General features: G+C 37.4%; 1 protein-coding gene across 1 annotated transcript in view; it reads left to right on the top strand.

Annotated features, from left to right (window-relative positions):
* LOC122428473 (transmembrane protease serine 11E-like) overlaps positions 1-14,184 on the top strand; it is a 117,258-nt gene extending 103,074 nt beyond the window's left edge. Inside the window, exons 9-12 of the mRNA XM_043448517.1 lie at positions 2,585-2,762; positions 4,280-4,539; positions 5,369-5,511; positions 11,804-14,184. Of these exons, the coding sequence (XP_043304452.1) occupies positions 2,585-2,762; positions 4,280-4,539; positions 5,369-5,511; positions 11,804-11,965 (743 nt within the window). The 3' untranslated portion in view covers positions 11,966-14,184. The remainder of the gene's footprint in view (positions 1-2,584; positions 2,763-4,279; positions 4,540-5,368; positions 5,512-11,803) is intronic.
* Positions 14,185-19,726: the final 5,542 nt, after the last annotated feature.

Genomic DNA, 19,726 nt, shown 5'->3' with positions numbered 1-19,726 from the left:
GATATCTACAATATATCCTCATGAAAATTTTCTAAAGATTGTATAAAAGTAATTTGTATATTGATATTTTTCAGCTAAAGGCAGAAACTTAGTGCTACTCCACACTAAATAAAGTCTTGATGTTATTAATCTCATATTATAAGAATTGCTGACAATTATGGGACTGGGGTTCTCCAAGTCAGGCTTCAACAATACATGAACCATGAACTTCCAGATGTTCAAGCTAGCCGGTTTTAGAAAAGGCAGAGGAACCAGAGATCAAATTGCCAACATCCACTAGATCATCAAAAAAGCAAGAGAGTTTCAGAAAAACATCTGTTTCTGTTTATTGACTATGCCAAAGCCTTTGACTGTGTGGATCACCATAAACTGTGGAAAATTCTGAAAGAAATGGGAACATCAGACCACCTGACCTGTCTCTTGAGAAATCTGTATGCCAGTCAGGAAGCAACAGTTAGAACTGGACATGGAACAACAGACTGATTCCAAATAGGAAAAGGAGTACATCAAGACCATATATTGTCACCCTGCTTATTTAACTTATATGTAGAGTACAACGTGAGAAACATTGGGCTGGATGAAGCACAAGCTGGAATCAAGATATCTGGAAGAAATATCAATAACCTCAGATATGCAGGTACACCACCCTTCTGACAGAAAGCAAAGAAGAACTAAAGAGGCTCTTGATGAAAGTGAAAGAGGAGAAAGAAAAAGTTGGCTTAAAGCTCAGCATTCAGAAAACGAAGATCACGGCATCTGGTCCCATCACTTCATGGCAAATAGATGGGAAAACAGTGGCAGACTTTATTTTTTTGGGCTCCAAAATCACTGTAGATGATGACTGCAGCCATGAAATTAAAAGATGCTTACTCCTTGGAAGGAAAGTTATGACCCACCTAGACAGCATATTAAAAAGCAGAGACATTACTTTGCCAACAAAGGTCCATCTAGTCGAGGTTATGGTTTTTCCAGTAGTCTTGTATGGACGTGAGAGTTGGACTATAAAGAAAGCTGAGCACTGAAGAATTGATGCTTTGAACAGTGGTATTGGAGAGGAATCTTGAGAGTCTCTTGGACTGCAAGGAGATCCAACCAGTCCATCCTAAAGGAAATCAGTCCTGAATGTTCATTGGAAGGACTGACGTTGAAGCTGAAACTCCAATACTTTGGCCACCTGATGGAAAGAGATGACTCATTTGAAAAGACCCTAATGCTGGGAAAGATTGAAGGAGGGAGGGGAAGGGGTCGACAGAAGAATATATGGTTGGATGGCATCACTGACTTGTTGGACATGAGTTTGGGTAAACTCCGGGAGTTGGTGATGGACAGGGAGGCCTAGCATGCTTCAGTCCATGGGATTGCAAAGAGTTGGACATGACTAGCGACTGAATTGAACTGAAGTGATGGGACTGGTATATAGGTGGATGAAATTACTGAAGGCCCAAATGATATTTTAAAGGTATTTTAAAGGTACTGACTCAAGGCACAGTGTTTCTTCCTCCTAAGGCAGAATACCCTACCATGATTTAGAGAATATATTTGATATTTAACAGAATTACACAATACCTTTATATTAAAAGATGAAAGGAAATGCACTACTCACCAGCTCAGAATGCTGGTTAATTCACAGGCTTAACTAAATGTAAAACCAAAGAATAATCCCATTACATGGCATATCTTTTCACTACTAGTATTTACTGGGAACTAGCTATGTACTAGTGCTGTGTTAGTCAATAGGGACATAAAACTGATGATTTAATCCTTGCTTAAAGCAGCTTACACTTCAATGAGACTAGATATATGAGACTAACACACGAACACAGAATTACAAGACAGTAGTTCTCAAACGTGGAGATGAAAATGGCAACCCACTTCAGTATTCTTGCCTAGAGAATCCCGTGGACAGAGGAGCCCGGTGGGCTGCTGTCCAGGGGGTCGCAGAGAGTCAGACACAACTGAAGCGACTTAGAAGCAGCAGCAGCAGCAGTTCTCAAACAAGGGCAATTTTGACTCCCCCAAGTGACTATGTCCTATTGTGGCATTTGGGTTATCATGATGGTTGGGGGGCAGGGATGCTGCTGGTATCTAATATGTATAGGCCAGGGATCCTTTTACACATCCTGTGATGCACAAGACGGACCCCCACAACAAAGAATTATCCATCTGAAAATGTCAATAATGCCAAGATTGAGAAACTCTTGTTATAAACAATATTCTACTACTAATATTAGATATATATACATATAATAATATATGTACTAATATATATTAATCTGTTGTATATAGAGATAAATATATACATATGTATATACATATACAGGCTTCACAGTTGCCTTAGGGATAAAGAACCCGCCTGCCAATGCAGGAGATTCAGGAGACTTGGATTTGATTCCCATGTCAGGAAGATCCTCTGGAGAAGGAAATGGCAACCCACTCCTGTATTCTTGCCTGAGAAACCCCATGGACAGAGGAGCCTGGTGGGCTACAGCCCATGGGGTTGCAAAGAGTAGGACACGACTGAGCATGCACAACACAGTTTGATACATAAAAACAATTGCTAACAAATGCATCCTCTCTTCTGCAGGTTGTGGGACACGAAGGAACAAAACCTCAGGACAGAGTCTCAGGATAGTTGGTGGAACAGAGGTACAAGAGGGTGAATGGCCATGGCAAAGTAGTCTGCAATGGGATGGGATCCATCGCTGTGGAGCAACTTTAATTAATGACACATGGCTTGTGAGTGCTGCCCACTGCTTCAGAAAGTAAGTATTGAACCTTGAAAATGATTGGATGGTGGTGGTGGTTTAGTCGCTAAATCCTGTCTGACTCTTGTGACCCCATGGACTCTAGCCCTCCCAGGGTCCTCTATCCATGAGATTCCCCAGGCAAGAATACTGGAGTGGGTTTCTATTTCCTTCTCCATGAGAATGACTAAGGGTAAGCAAAGTGCATTGTGCTTAGTAGGATGGAAATGCCTCATGAGAGGTGAGTTTAATATAAATTAAAGATTATATACATACATATGTATGTATATGCATGTTTTATCACATAGGGCTTCCCTGGTGGCTTAGTTGGAAAAGAATCAGCTTGCAGTGAGGGAGAGTTGGGTTCAGTCCCTGGGTTGGGAAGATCCCCTGGAGAAAGGAAAGGTTACCCACTCCAGTATTCTGGCCTGATGTATTCCATGGACTGTATGGTCCATGGGGTCACAAAGAGTCAGACACAAGAGAGTAGGAAACACATAAATGTTAGTAAGAGGTTTTATAGTCTAGAAATGGAAATGGTATCAAAGAACATGTAGATAAATTATCCATTGACAATTACACAGTAATTTATCAAAGGAAGCAGGACTTTGAGAATTATCTCTGGACATTGAGCTTGGTGTGAAAATCAAGAGCCGTTTCTCACGTAGATTCTACATATCTACCAGAGATAGATGCTAAGTGAATTGTAGTTTTGATCCTGATGGAGAAATTCTAAGAAAAAATTAAATATGAAGAAATTTGGTAGTAACAAATTATATTGATACAACTGAATAGATTGATCAGTTATATTTCAAGGAATTTTGCTTCAATCTTCTAACCCATCACAAAATGCCGGAGGTATACAGGATAAGTAATGCTCTGTTAAACTATTGTGTAGCAGTTTTGATTTTCAGAGAAATTTGTGGATAGGCAATATGGTGCACACAACTGCATATAGTTCTTTCATTCTGTACAAGATATGCTTTCCATATGTCCCTTGGAGTCACTGATGCCCAGAAATATCAAAAGGCCCTAGGATCTGGAGTAGGTGACTCAGTATGCAGAATGAAGTGCACATCCCAAGAAAACATGTATGTTTGCTCAGTTGCTCAATCATGTCCAAGTCTTTGCAACCCTGTGGACTTTAGTCCTCCAGGATCCTCTGTCCTTAGGATTCTCCAGGCAAGAATACTGGAATGGGTTGCCATTTCCCTCTCCAGGGAATCTTCCTGACCAAGGGACTGAACCTGCATCTCCTGTGTCTCCCTGCATTGGCAAGTGGCCTCTACCACTGAGTCACCTGGGAAACCCTAAGAAACCTGACCACTGAGTCACCTGGGAAACCCTAAGAAACCTGACACAGTGACCTTTCCACCTTATATGACCCCTGACCCTTAGATTGGAAAGCATTTGTGTCTATGCATAGAAACTATAATTTTAAAGGGAAAACTTACTTTGACAAGTGTGTGCTAAATTATTTAATATAAATAGTTATATTAGTAAAGTGGGATTTGTTCCTCATACTTTATCCTCAGGTATAAGGACCCAGCCAGGTGGACTGCTTCTTTTGGAGTCACAATATATCCTCCAAAAATGAAACAATCCCTCCGGAGGATAATTGTGCATGAAAAATACAAATATCCATCGCATGACTATGATATTTCAGTCTTAGAGCTTTCCAGGCCTGTTCCTTACACAAATGCAGTACACAAAATTTGTCTCCCCGATGCATCCCACGAGTTCCGCCCTGGTGATGAGATGTTTGTGACAGGATTTGGAGCACTGCAAAATGATGGTGAGCATCTGAGGAGAAAGTCAAATCATAGTAACCTAATCTGGTATGCTAAGGCATTTAAAGAGTGGAATGCCATTATGCCAAAATATGTTGGTGGTTTGGTCATATGGACCTGGGCCAATCAGGTCCTACTTGGGAACTAAGTGATTTAGAAGATATGTAAATTCCTTCATGCTTTAAGTTACTTTCAAGTACATCACTACAACTATAGTAATGGTGCTTGGTAAGATGGCTGAAAGAGTGAATATGTCTGAAATTTTTAGTAGGGTAATAACCACATAAGATTGTGAAGTGGGAGTGTTAGTTGCTTACCTGTGTCTGATACTCTTTGTGACTCCATGGACTGTAACCTGCCATGCTCTTCTGTCCATGGAATTCTCTAGGCAGGAATAGTGGAGTGGTTTGCCATTCCCTTCTCCAGGGGATCTTCCTCACCCAGGGATCAAACCTGGATCTGCCACATTGCAGGCAGATTCTTTACTATATGAGCTGCCAGGGTATTAACCACATAAGAGATTAGGGATCATTAATACTTACGCCTAATTGTGAAGATCAGAGAATCATAAAACTACCATCTTTCCCTACTGAAATTAACTTCTAAGCTTAATAATGACATAGAAATTATTTAAGCAACTTGGGGTTCTTTTCTAGGCACCTAACTTCATTTAAAATAGTTATACTTCATTTCCCAAATACCACTGTATCTGAAAAAATACATCTCTAAGATTCTATGTGCCAGCTCATCCAATAACTAATTATAAAAGACTTTCTTCAGGTTTATAGAATATATATATATATATAAATATGAAGTCTATTTTTTTCCTTTTAGGTAGCAGTCAAAATCATCTTCGGCAAGTACAGGTAGATCTTATAGACACTAAAAGCTGCAATGCACCCCAAGCTTACAATAATGCTATAACTCCTGCAATGTTATGTGCTGGCTCCTTGAAAGGAAATAGAGATGCTTGCCAGGTAAGTGATTGGCTGAATAATTTTTGTTCACCTTTTATTTTGAAATAATTACAGCTCTACAAGAAGTTGCAAAGATAGTACAGAGGGGTCCCCTATAACCTTCACCAAGTATTCTCCAGTGGTTACATCTCATATAACTAGAGTAGAATATAAAAGCTAGGAATTGATCTTGGTACAAGGTGTACTTCTTGCTTTTTATCACATGTGCAGATCTGTGTCATCATCACTGCAGTTAAGAACTCTTCCGTCACCACAGAGATCTTTCTCCCTTTATAAAAACATCCATTTCCTTCCCCCATCACTTTATCATCACTAACACCTGGCAATCACCAATCTGTTTGCCATCTCTATAATTTTGTAATTTCAAGAATGTTGTATGAGTAGAATCATACAGTAGCCTTTTTTCAGAATTCCATTTTGATTTTTTTATAGTTCTGCTGTATATTGCAACTATTTTTAAGTGGATAAATTAAGATTTTTAGTTGGAGTTTCAATATCAAACTCTCAAAAGTTCATAGAATAAGTAAACAGAAAAGTAGAGCAATATAGTAGACCTGAAAAGCACCATGATTTATCCATTAGTGTTTCTAACCATACTCTCTCTTTGTAGGAAAATTGTGTGGTTCCTCTAAGTTAAATACACATGACTTATCATAGTTTACTGGTGTTGAGATTTTACTCAACACCAGTTTGAGTTGGATTGAAATTGAAAGCATACTTTCCCTTAAGCCTCTTTAACCTTTCATCATTCATAATATTAAATATTAATAAATATAAATATTAAATATTTCCTCTCTATAAATACTGAGAGCCACATCAGACATGTTTTTGCTTCAAGTGCCAGATGTAACTTAGAAAACTTAAGAGGAGAAGGGAAGTCTATTTACTCATCGTCTGTTCTTTCTTCCCTTCTGGTTTTCTAAAATTTTTTAAAAATTATTTTTAATTGGAAGACAATTGCTTTACAATATTGTGTTGGTTTCTGCCATATGTCAGCATGAATCAACCACAGGTATACATATATCCCCTCTCTCTTGAACCTCCCTCTCACCTCCCCCGCTCTAGGTTGTCACAGAGCACCGGGTTTAAACTCCCTACATTATACAGCAAATTCCTACTAGCTATCTGTTTTACATATGGCAATGTATATGTTTAAAATTCTTTTTATATCATTTCTTTTCTGTTTCAGAAACTTCCTTTCGCCATTTTTTTTTTTTTTTTTAGTGTAGATCTGGCTAGTGTCAAATTCCCTTAGATTTTCTTTGTTTGTAAAATTCTTTATTTCCTATTTATTTGTAAAGCCTAATTTTGCCAGGTATATAATTTATGCTTGACAGTTTTGTTTTTTTTTTTTTTTTAGTGCTTAAATCATGGCCTCTGTAATTTATAATAGGAACTTGCTGTTATTAGAATTGTTTTTCTCTTGCAGATGAAATGTCATTTTTAACTTGCTGTGTTAAGGTTTTTTCTTTGTCTTTAGTTTTCAGAAGTTTGAGTTTGTATCTTGGCAGGGATTTCTCTTGATTATACTGCTTAGGGCTTACTCAGCTTTTTACACTTGATCTTAGCCAAAAGGCTGAGAAGCAATTACTCAGCTTTTTAATCTGCAAGTTTATGCCCTTTGACAAACTTGGGAAAGTTTCAGCCTTTATTTCTTTGAAAAATTTTCAGCTTCATTTTGGAATCCAATAATAGGTATGTTAGCTCTTTCATTATGCTCTCAGAGATCTCTGAGTTTCTGTTCATATTGTTTCCACTCCTCTTTCTGTGTGTTCAGATTGAGCAGTTTCTATCATTCTATCTTCAATTTCATTGATTTTGTTTTTACTTCCATCATCTCCTTCTTTTTTTTTGTTAAGCACTTCAGGTGAGCTTTTCTTTTTTTTTTTTTGATAATCGGATTTTTTGTGTTTTATGATGGAAATTGCCTAGTAAGACATTTTTGTGATGACTGCTTTAAAATCTTTGTCAGATAATTCCAACATCTGTCATCTCAGTGTCGGTGTCTGATTGATTGCCTTTTCTTATTCAAGTCAAAATTTTCCTGGTTCTTGGTATTGGGTGATTTTCAGATATATCCTGGACATTTTGGATATTATGTTATGAGTTTCAGCATCTTATTTAAATCTGTTTTTACAGGACTCCTCTGACATGCCAGTGGAGGGGGTAGGGGAATGGGGTAGCACTTCCCCCACTCATTGTCCCCTGACACCAGGGTGGGGAAAGAGACCTCTGTTACTGCTGGATGGAGGTGGAATTGCAGGCTTCTCACTAGGGTTTCCTTTGTGGCTCAGCTGGTAAAGAATCCACCTTCAATGCTGGAGATCTGGGTTTGATCCCTCAGTTGGGAAGATCCCCTGGAGAAGGGAAAGGCTACCCGTTCCAGTACTCTGGCCTGGAGAATTTCATAGACTGTACAGTCCCTGGAGTCACAAAGAGTCGGACACGAGTGAGCCACTTTCACTAAGTGTGGGTTTTTTTTTTAAGATGGGAGAAAATTATTAAATTTATTTTATTTTTTTGGCCGTGTGGTGCCGGGCATACAGGATCTTAGTTCCCCGACCAGTGATCCAACCCGCGCTCCCTTCACTGGACAGCCAGAAAAGTCCCGAAACTTATTAAACCTAATTTTTTAAAAAAATATACCATTTTAAAAAGTATATACCATTTTCCTCCTCACCCTTCTTGATGGAGGAACAGAAAATCCCCTCACACCCTCCATTTAGGGGATTTCACATATAAAGTCTGGGATGGTGAGGATGAAGTAAAAAAATACCATTCTGGATGGTGGCAACTTGTTACTGCTCACCTTGTGGCCTCCACTGACATCATGGGATAATGCCCTTATCACCGCTTGGCTCTCCACTAGGTCTGTTCTGACATCAGCCTAGAGGGAGAGAGTTCTGCCTCATTGGCACTGGGGGGTAGTTCATGCTCCCCAGCTGGTTACCACAGGGGAGGAAGAGGAAGGCTTCATCATCACCTGGCAGGGATGAAAGAGAGGCTCCCCACTCAGCCTCTCTGACACCAGTCAGGTGGGGATTGCCTTACAGAATCCTTATATTCTGTAATGGTTGAAGTCCAGTCTCCCCACTTGGCCCTTGGTGATGGGGTTGGGATGGGACCACACTTTTTTCTGTGACTGACTCACAGTGTGTACACAGCACCCAGTTTATACATTATCAACTCATGACCAATCATTTCATTCCTACATATTTTAACCCCAACCTTCTTCTTCCCATCCTCAACTCCAGATCTATTTTGAAGTAAATCACAGTTGTTTATAATTTCATTTGAAAATATGTTACCTCTTCTATTAATACAATGCCTTTTTAATGATAGTATTAGATGTGAATGTCTCATAAATTTGGGGAACTAAAGACAAGAAACCAAGTTTGGCTGCTTTTCTGTTTCAGGAGGAATCTGGTACTTCCCCCTCTCAAAAATCATGAATAACTTTATATGCAGAAACCTTTACTTGGGTCTCTTACTCCCTCCCCTCAGTGGCATGTGGCTACCTCCTCTTAAAATATGATCTTGTTTTGGGTTCTATAATCCTGAAATATGCTGATTTCCTCCCCCCTTTTCCAACAACTCATTTCTGGTTCCTTATTTTGGTTTCTCTTTATTTCCCTCTCTGCCTGTCTCTAAGCCTTGTTGCTCCTTAAGACTCATCTATTTTTTCTCTACATATACCTTCAAAGAAATGACCTTTTCTTTAAGTTAGCTGTCACTTTAATGTCTTCCAAATCCACATCTCCAAAATTAATCTCTTGCCCAAATTCAGTCTCACATTTCCACATACTCCCAAACCATTTCTATCTATATGTTTTAAGTTGTTAGTATAAGACTAACTTTTATATATGTTCCATCTTAGACTCAACAGGCATTCAGTCAACTCAGTCGCTCAGCCATGTCTGACTGTTTGCTACCCCATGGACTGCAGCATGCCAGGCTTCCCTGTCCATGAAGTGCTTTTTTCATTTCAAGTTTCTCATTTATGTGGTTGGCTTTCATTATTCTTGAAATCTTTTAGTTTTAAATCTCTTTCACATGTAATCAATTAAATCATAGAATATTTTCACCTTACTATTTCTACCATATTTATCTCCTTGTCTCCATTCTTTCTGTTAAGAACTTAATCTATTGCTTCATTGCTTCATATCTTAATCACTAAAACTGGTTTCTTGTTTAGCTTCTGGCTTTAAGTTTCTGTTATGATATGTACATTCTTTTGTAAAAAAATTTAGTGGAGTAGTTGATTTACAATGTTGTGCTAGTTTCTGCTATACATCAAAGTGAATCAGCTATACATACCCATATTCTTGAATAAACTTCCTGTTCTGTTTCTCATTAAACCACTCACTAAAAATAACTGCATTTAAGGGGGAAATAGCAGGAGATACAGACCAACTGACCCCTCAAAAGTTATGCAACTTTGTAACCAGAGAATTAACAACATCATCAACAGCAAAAATAATTGTACCTTGAAAAATAACAGTGTAGGTAGGCAGATTGCCCAGGGTGGCTGGTGGCTGACTGAGGGAAAAGTTAAAAATGCACAAAAACAATAGAGTAGAAATACTGAAAACAAAAAGAAATACTGGCTTGTTGAGGGTGAGACAATACATATGGGAGTGTAGCTCTGGGCAGAGGAGAAGTACAGCCTGGCAGGACCCGAGAACTAAGCAAGGATGGGGTGTGCCTCTCTGGGTAGGGAGAAGGGTTCCTGGGCATGGACACTCTTAACATTTTCTTAAACTAGAGCCTCCAAGGCTTCTGCCTGCACAGTAGTGGAGCTGAGACCTTTTTTTTTTTTTCTGGAAATTGCAGTTCTACTCCCATTAGTCTGGTTCCCTTGCCTAAGTCAAAACACCTATAAGCCATCACAACTTCCACTTTGTACTGATGTAACTCCCCTATTCACCAATCACATGTGAGCTAACTAGTGTTAACAGAACCAACTGTCTCTTTCTCCATTTGATACTTGCTGGACATCACCTTACTTTTCAGCTTGTATTGCTGTTAGACTCACTGCTGTCTTTTTTCCTTAATTACTTTATTATCAGACTCATTCACTCCTGTCTCTTAAACAGATTTAAGCTTTGTAGTTTCTGGCATATTCCATTGCTTTTTCCTAATCTGCTATGTCTTCACATAGGCCTGGGTGCCAATTATCTAAATGATTTGTTATCCGATAGCTTCATATAGTACATTTTGCTTCTATCAGTAGATTGTGCACTCGTTGAGGGGAGGGCTCATGTGTTTAGACTCTTTTTACATCTCCTACCACATATGAGAGTATAAGGAAATATACTTATTGGTTAATTGATTTAAAAATTACAAACACATTATATCTAATTGAGTTAGTATTAGTTAATACTTTTATGTAGATGAAATAAATTAGTATAATGTAAGGGAAAAAAAGCATGGACTTAGTGAAATCACTCTGGATATTGAATAGCATGTGATATCAGGAAAATTACTAAACTCTGTTAGTTTCAGCTTCTTCATTGCTAAAATAGAGAAAATGAAACCTAACTCCGTGCTTTGTTGCCAGAATTACGCTAGTTAATAAAATAATATATTAATTATTTAAGCACTTCATATAGTATTGAACATGTAATGAGTGGTCAGTAACTAGAGATCCCAGGATTTTGGGGGAAGATCAGTCAGCACCTTGTTTTTATGACCCATATAAAAGAAATAGCCTACTGGTTTTCACAAGGCATAAACAATCGGACTTTGAGGTTATATATACATATTCACTAAGTTCTGTTTTGTGCCAGGCTCTATGCTAAGCACGTTATGTACACTGTCTTACATAATCTTCAAAATTATCATTGCAGGTAGGTATTATTAGGAGCATTAGCAATAAGTAAATTAAAGGTCTTAGCCAGCTTGGAGGGGCCAGAATTGAGCTTTAAACCCAGGTGTCTGACTCTGATGGCCATGCTTTTATCAGTAGTAAACTCCTCACTCTTCTTTTAGGAGATGTGTCATACTGATAGAGTGTGGGCGGTTATTTGTCAGATGTATCAGATTGTGGCTGTTCTGCCAAGAGATGCAGTCTTTCATCTCAGAGTACTGAGCCCTGAGTCTAACCAGCTCTCCAAGCAGGGGAGCTCCTCCTTTATGTGAATTCCTGGCATGGATAAAGGACATCACTTCTCATTTGAACACACTGAAGATTTTTTAAAACTGCCCCTTTCATTAAACTCACTTTAGAAAATAGCACATTTCTCTGTAATAAGCTGCATTATTAAATACTAATCTCTCCCTTTTCCTTTAGGGCGACTCTGGAGGACCTCTGGTTAGTCCAGATGCTAGAGATATCTGGTACCTTGCTGGAATCGTGAGCTGGGGAGATGAATGTGGACAACCCAATAAGCCTGGTGTTTATACTAAAGTGACTGCCTTCCGGGACTGGATCACTTCCAAAACTGGTGTCTAAGAGAGAACAGCCTAGCAGAATGGAACACACTTTTGTGTACAGGTCATTCTTAGAGGTACAGAATTGCAGAAGTCATCATGCAGGCCACCTAGATCTGACCAACTGAACTAAACCACCTGCTATTTCCTTCCTAGCTCTGCTCCGCACACCATCTTGCTTCTATCAGATGGATTCTGTCTCAACTTGCAGTCACTTGTTTTTCTAGAAGTTTTCTGTCATCAAATTTTGACTGTTGACATAAATCTCTCTCAGGCATGTACGCAGTTTGAAGTGATCCCTTCCTTCATTTTCCTGGCTTTTCTCAACTCGGTAAATTTCCACTTTCAAGGTGCGGGACAAAGAGTAAAACAAAATATGAAAAGAAAAAAAACTACATTTTTACATACAGAAAAGTATTAGGTGTTTTTTATTAATGCAGTGAAGAAAATGATCATAATCATGAAGGTTCAGGTAAAGAGACAGCAGAAAACCAAATACTTCATGATGGTGAAAGAATGGGAACTAAGTTAAGGAAATAAAGAGAAACCAAGATATAATTTATTTGCATTTCCAGCAAACTGACAGAGATAAATATGGGGAAGATTCTATTTTTTTGTGGCCTATAATAAGTATACAAACTCTATATAATGTATTTGTTTTAAGTTAAAGCAAATAGTATTTATTTAACATGGGACTACTGAGAATGTCAACATATCTTAATAAAAAATAAATATTATCAATTTGCTTGACATTATGATAATCCACAAAGAAGCGGAAGATGGAGAAAATGTTACTCATCAATTTACTGCAAATTCCTTTCAAATCTGAGGCTAGAGTGGAACTTTACCTAAGAACAAGCAGCATACATTATATGGTAAGGTTTTTGTATGGTTGGGTGGGAGGAAATAAAAATAGAATCTGTATGAACTATTGAATGAAATGGTATTATCACCAAGAGCTTGTGTGTTTGTATTTAAAGTTTTTCCACATTGCATAGCTGTGAAGGGAAATAAGGTCCAGCTGTGAGTGTGTATAGTTCTCTAAATGCAGCTACAGGTCAGACCTCTATTTTGAGATGACTGCGGATTCTGGCCTCACCACTCCACCTCCTTGCCCTCATTTCCAGTCCGTTCTTACACCATGTGTCTCAGACTCTCCTCTGGGCTCAGATGAGAGGATATTATGGGGAATTTATCCTGGAAGATGCCTCCCTGTTACATCTGGCATGACACTGAATTGCTCACCGCCTGGATAGAAAACTGATGGAAAAAGCCTAATGTCAACCACCTTCCTGATTTCAGCTTTGATAAATTACTATTAAGTTGTTAGACATAGAGCATTCAAGTGATGTAGGCACTATGAAGTTAGGATTGGTTTCACGTTAGTGGTGAGATTTCACTAAATCTTTGCATTACCCTTTCCTCATTGTGTATAACTACTCGTATGAGTTCGGTATTGTACCATAACCACTTTGAAAGAAACATTAGTAGAAAAAAAATCCACCTAAGTAACATTGGCATATGAACTGATACAATTTAGGCACTTGGCTAAAATATGATATGAAATCTGACATGAATTGACAGTGTCAAATATTTTGTAGAAATATATTTAATGTATTGAATTCTTTTGAAAAAATTGAGGAAAATGAATTTTAAAGGAAGACTTAAGTACATTTCCTACCATTTCTCTCAGTGTTCGTCTTGTTTGAGTATACATCACAGTTAGGCCTCTAGGTGGCACCCGTAGGCTGTAGGTAAATAAAGGGAAGCAAGCTCTTAGGGTGTTCAAGTAATGATGAAAACTGTAGTAGACATTCTGTATCAGGGTCTTGTAAAACCAAAAGAATACAATTCATCTTTAAGAAGGTGTTTAAAAATTAATCCATATAAATTGACAGCAGGTTAGTATTTTCCACATTTCTGGAGGTAGTTTCCAAATTAAAGTAAAATCTACAATGTGATAGGAATTTCTTTGGCAAACTTGAAGAGATTTAAATTAAGAAATTTTAGAAGTTTAAATTCACAGTGACATCATATATCTCAGAGAAATGTTTCTCAAAAGATCTTAGAGGTTTGGCCATAGTGAATATATAAGTGCTAGTTAAAACTTAATGTGCACAGAGAAATAGATAAAATAGTATCATATTTTTAAATGACAACTTTCTTTAAAAGTTAACTTCTAAAGGATTTCAGATCTTCCCTGGTAGCTAACTGGCAAAGGAAACGCCTGCAGTGCAGGAGACCAGCGTTCAATCCCTGGGTCGGGAAGATCTGCTGGAGAAGGAAATGGCAACCGACTCTAGTATTCCTGCCTGGAGAATCCCACGGACAGAGGAGCCTGGAGTACAGTCCATGGGGTGGCAAAGAGTCGGACATGACCGAGAGACTAACACAACAAAGAGTTTCAGCATTCCTGAACTTGTCTTTTTTAGCCATTTCACTGCAGAAAGTTGTCATGACTGAAATAATATTTATTAACTGTGCAAGAGGGCAGGCATTTCTCAGCTATATTTTCTCTCTTCCCACAGGACCTAGTAAAGTGCTCTGCATATAATAGTCTTTCAAGAAATGTTGTTGAACTGACCTTTTGTTTTTGTGTTATGCAGAACGTGTAGCTTTGTTACTATTTACACATCGATTTTAAGAAGTAATCCCAGATTTTACACTGTGTGATATAAGCCAGTTATTTAAACACACTAAGCCTCAATATACTCACTTATAAAACAGGGATAATAATATTCACCTCAAATGAATGCTGTAGAGATTAAAATGAGATATTTAAAAGTGCTTAACAAAGTTCTTAGAACATAGCAGGTGCTAAAGAAATTGTGCTATTATAACTGTTGATGTAAACTACATTGTTATATGATTGCTACTTGATTACTAATAGATTGAATAAGTATTTTTAAAATAAAAAGATGATTAGATCAACAGAATAGGCTGGTTTCTTGTTTAATTCTAATTCTACAAAAGAACTTTTATTGAGATCATTCCAAAACATATTACCAAGTTATTTGTTATTCTAATTTTTCATTTCAACTTTTAAAATGATAAACCTTTTTAACTATAGAGCTACTGGACCATATGAAGATCTACAGTCTAGTTCAAATGATGCTTCCTCCATGAGGCCTTCCTCGACTCTCTCGAGTGGAGACATTCTTTTTCCTGAAATTTCTGACCACTTAAAATAATTTTTTATAATCAGATAATCATAGACTCACACAGAGCTGTAAAATATAATACATGCATGCTAAGTTGCTTCAGTCTGACTCTGTGCGATCCCATGGATGGTATCCTGCCAGGCTCCTCTGTCCGTGGGATTCTCCAGGCAAGAATACTGGAGTGGGTTGCCATGCCCTTCTCCAGGGGATCTTCCTGGATCTTCCTAACCCAGGGATGGAACCCACATCTTTTATATCTCCTACACTGGCAGTTGGGTCCTTTATCACTAGTGCCACCTGGGAAGACCTGAAATATAATACAGAGAGATCCTACGTATTCTTTATCCAGTTCATGGAAACGGTAACATCTTGATTAGCTGTAGTACAATATCATAACCAGGAAGTTGACCATGAGACAATCGATCAACCTTATGAGAGTTTATGTTTTTAAAACATGCAATTATTTGTGTGTGTGTATTTAGTTCCATGTAATTTTGTCTCACGTGTGGATTTGTGTGCCATCACCAAGTCACAATGCAGAATAGTTAGGGCAAAGGATCCCTCATGCTATGCACAGCCGTCTGGCATCATCCCCATCCCCATTCCCGGTCTGCAATCCCTGAAAAACATTAATCTGTTCTCCATCTATATAATTTTGTCTAAGAATGGTATATATTAATAACTGGGATCATACAATATGTCTACTTGGGAGGTTGGCCTCTTGACTCAGCGCAATTCCTTTAAGATCAATCCAAAGTGCGTGTGTTGTGCCCACACATGACAGTTCATTCTTACTCTATTGCTGTGTGTGTTTCACAGCATGGGTGCACTGCAATTTGTTTAACCATTCATACATTGAGGGGCATTTGAATTGTTTATAGTTTTTGGCTACTATGAATAAAGCTACTACAATATTTGTATGTGGATGTGTAGGTCTTGTGTGAACATAATTGTTCATTGTTTGCACCATTCCATTTTTTTCTCAATCTTAAAGTATTATGCAGACACACATCAATTGTCAACCCTAACTTCCTTTGTGTACAAGCTTTACATTTACCACTGTTCCTGCTCTACCATCCTGTGCACTTACTGGCCACTTAGAAACTTTGCTGGGCCAAGAATATATTCAAATACAATAAGGTTATATCTTAATGGGGTTATTATGTTAATATCCTTTTATGTAAACATAGGGAATTTAATAATCAAATTTTGTGACTTTCAATAAATTCACAAAATGTTTTCAAAGAAATAGATTTTAGCAGAAAGCAAGTGCAGCAATGATGTTTAGTAAGTCTAGAATATTTCTCTTATTAGTGCTAGCACTTCTGGTGGTGTAAATTGACAAATATTGGTGATGTTCAGATTTCTTTCTGCAAAAAGAAGCAGTCATATCATGGATTGGCTGACTTAAAAATAACAGAAATTTGTTTTTTATGGTTCTGGAGGCTGGGAAATCCAAGATCAAAGTGCCAGTTATAAAATAAATAAGTACTAGGTTTAATGTACAACATTATCTATACAATTAACACTAAAAAGTAATTGTATATTTGAAAATAAATGTGAAGACATTATTAAATAAATTGCATGCAATGTCCCATTACAAATGGCCTTTTGGACCAAAATAGGCATTTCTCCAAAGAAGACGTACAGAGAGCCAAGAGGCACGTGAAAAGTTGCTCAACATAGCTAATTATTAGAAAAATGCAAATTAAAACTACAATGAGGCACCTCACACCAGTCAGAATGGCTATCATCAAAATGTCAACAAACAATAAATGCTGGAGAGTGTGTGGAGAAAAGGGAAACTCCTAAGCTGTTGAAAGTACTGTTGGTGGAAGGTAAATTAGTACAGCCACTATGGAGAATAGTATGAAGCTTCCTTAAAAAACTAAAAATAGAACCACAATATGATCCAGCAATCGCACTCCTGGGCATATAGTCAGACAAAAACTATGGTTTGAAAGGATGTATGCATCACACTGTTCATTGCAGCACTGTTTACAATAGCCAAGACATGGAAGCAACCTAAATGTCCACAGACAAATGATGGTAAAGAAGATGTACATATATACAATGGAATAACACCCAGCCATTCAAAAGAATCAAATAATGCCATTTGCAGCAACATGAATGGACCTGGAAATTATTATACTAAGGGAAGTAAGTCAGACAGAAAAAGACAAATATCATATGATATTGCTTACATGGAGAATCTAAAAAAAAAAAAAAAAAAGATACAAATGAACTTATTTTCAACACAGAAGCATACTCACAGACTAAGAAAATAAACTTATGGTTACCAAAGGGGAAAGGTGGGGCGGAGGGATAAACTGGAAGTTCGGAATTGGCATATATGCTCTATTATACTGAAAATAGATAACCAACAAGGACCTACTATACAGCACAGGGAACTCTGTATTCTGTAATAATCTAAATGGGAAAGGAATAGATATATGTGTATGTATAGGTGAATCACTTTTCTCTACACCTGAAACTAACACAACATTGCAAATAAGCTATAGTACAATATAAAACAGAAATATTTTTAGAATGGACTTTTCTTCCCACAGAAACATATGTAGATAGAACTCCAGATGGTGTTACTAATCTGTAAATCAGAATTTCAGTCAGGAGAGAAAATCTGCTGGTTCAGGTAGAGGAATTCAGCCAGGACAGTTAGGATATTTGTATTTAACAAACATGATAACCGAAGAGAATTCTATTCTATTTGTGATTGCACTCCCCTCCCAAAAACCTCATGTGAAGTGGTAAAAATATTAGTATCTTCAGGAAGCTGAAAATATTTTGCAAACCATAATAAAATATGTAGTATCTATGAGTTTAGCAGTTCTTGCCCCAGAATTTAGGAAGTATTTGCTAATGCTAAATTTGAAAATCTCATTTATCAAATAAATATATTTACATTTATGGCTATAAAGATTTGAGAGTAGATGTTTGACAACCAGCTATGTATTTAAAATTTTACATGTTTGTGCATGCATGTTCAGTTGTGTCCAGCTCTTTGCAACCCCGTGGACTATAGCCCACCAGGCTCCGCTCATCTGTCCATGGAATTTTCTAGGCAAGAATACTGGGGCGGGCTGCCATTCGCTACTCCAGGGGATTACACATTTAGCTACATAAATAATTAGTACTCACTTTCTTTTTATGAAAATGGAGTGCACTGAAATGTGTATCTCTTGGACACATCAACTTTCTTGGAAAAAGTCATGTAATTATTATAACAATATTCTGGTATTGGTTCACATATATTGAGTTTCTCTTATCATGTGTAATCTCTATAGATCGCAGATGCATTCTTTTCTGTATCTTTTATATTTACTTTCACAGCACCTTGCAGTAACTTTTCAGTACATGTTGTTGGCAGGCTTTTTATTTTGCTTTCATACAGAAATAATTTCCTCTCTAATAGCTTATATATTAATTTTTCAGAAGTTTTGTGGTGAAGTATAATACATAAAAGAATACAGAAGACAAATGTACAGATCAATAAATTGTCACGAGGTAAACAGCCATGTAATTACCACCTAGACAAGAAATAGTACACTGCCAGCATCCCAGAGAACAGTATCCTGGACTTATAACTCAACACCCTACATCTAACAGTGTTTGAATATTACAGAAGTGAAACTGTATAGTTTCACAGAAGTGAAACTGAAAATATAGTATATATTGTGACTCTCATTTGTGAAAATCATTTATGTTGATGCATGTATCTGAAGTTCTTTTACTTAAAGTGCTGTAGAATATTTTATTACATGAGAATACGACAAAGTATGGCTTCTATGGTAATACCTTTTTATTGTGGAAAGATTTTGCTATCTTCACAATCATGAAGATTATTTCCTAAATTATTTTCTAAAAGTTTTATTATTTTGCATTGAGATTTATGATCCTCCATAGTAGAATGCCATGTAGGGATCAAGTATCATTGGTTTTCTTTCATAGAGATATCCAATCCAGATATTGGGCATATAGTCACACTTAACAAATTGCCTTTCAGGAGCCCAACTCAAAGCGTGGTGGGTTTAACAACCACCCTTATTCAGTGCAGACCCTGGATTCCAATTTTTGACGCTGTTACCCTGATACTATTAGATGCTCTTCTCAGCTTTAGCATCCTTTTTCAGAAATAGCAGCTCCAAATGGCAGGCTAATTAACTTCTTTGAGTTTATCTTCACCAAGATCTTGGCCCTGGAATTTTTATTTTGTTAGCTTTATGATATCGTCAACAGAGTTCTTAACTATTTTACCCATTTTTCCTACTATAATTTTCAGGAATGTTGGTCTCATTTCCTTAGTCCATCATCTTAGGAAATACCAGTCCCATGCATTTAAAAAAAAATTAATCTTGTTTTTTATTACTCACTATATGGTGTCTCTTGATAAGTTGCAAACTCTTTGAAGTTCAATTTCCTTATTTGTAAAGTGGGAGTGACAATATTTATCTCATGTTTAATCACTAAATTGTGTCCAACTCTTGCGACACCATGGTCTGCCCCCCAGGTTCCTCTGTCCTTGGGATTTCCCAGGCAAGAATACTGGAATGAGTTGCCATTTCCTCCAGGGGATCTTCTCAACCCAGGAATCAAACCTATGT

Source organism: Cervus canadensis, chromosome 26 (assembly GCF_019320065.1).
Source record: "Cervus canadensis isolate Bull #8, Minnesota chromosome 26, ASM1932006v1, whole genome shotgun sequence".
NCBI classification, from domain to species: Eukaryota; Metazoa; Chordata; class Mammalia; order Artiodactyla; family Cervidae; genus Cervus; species Cervus canadensis.
This window is presented reverse-complemented; position numbering and strand designations above follow the sequence as displayed.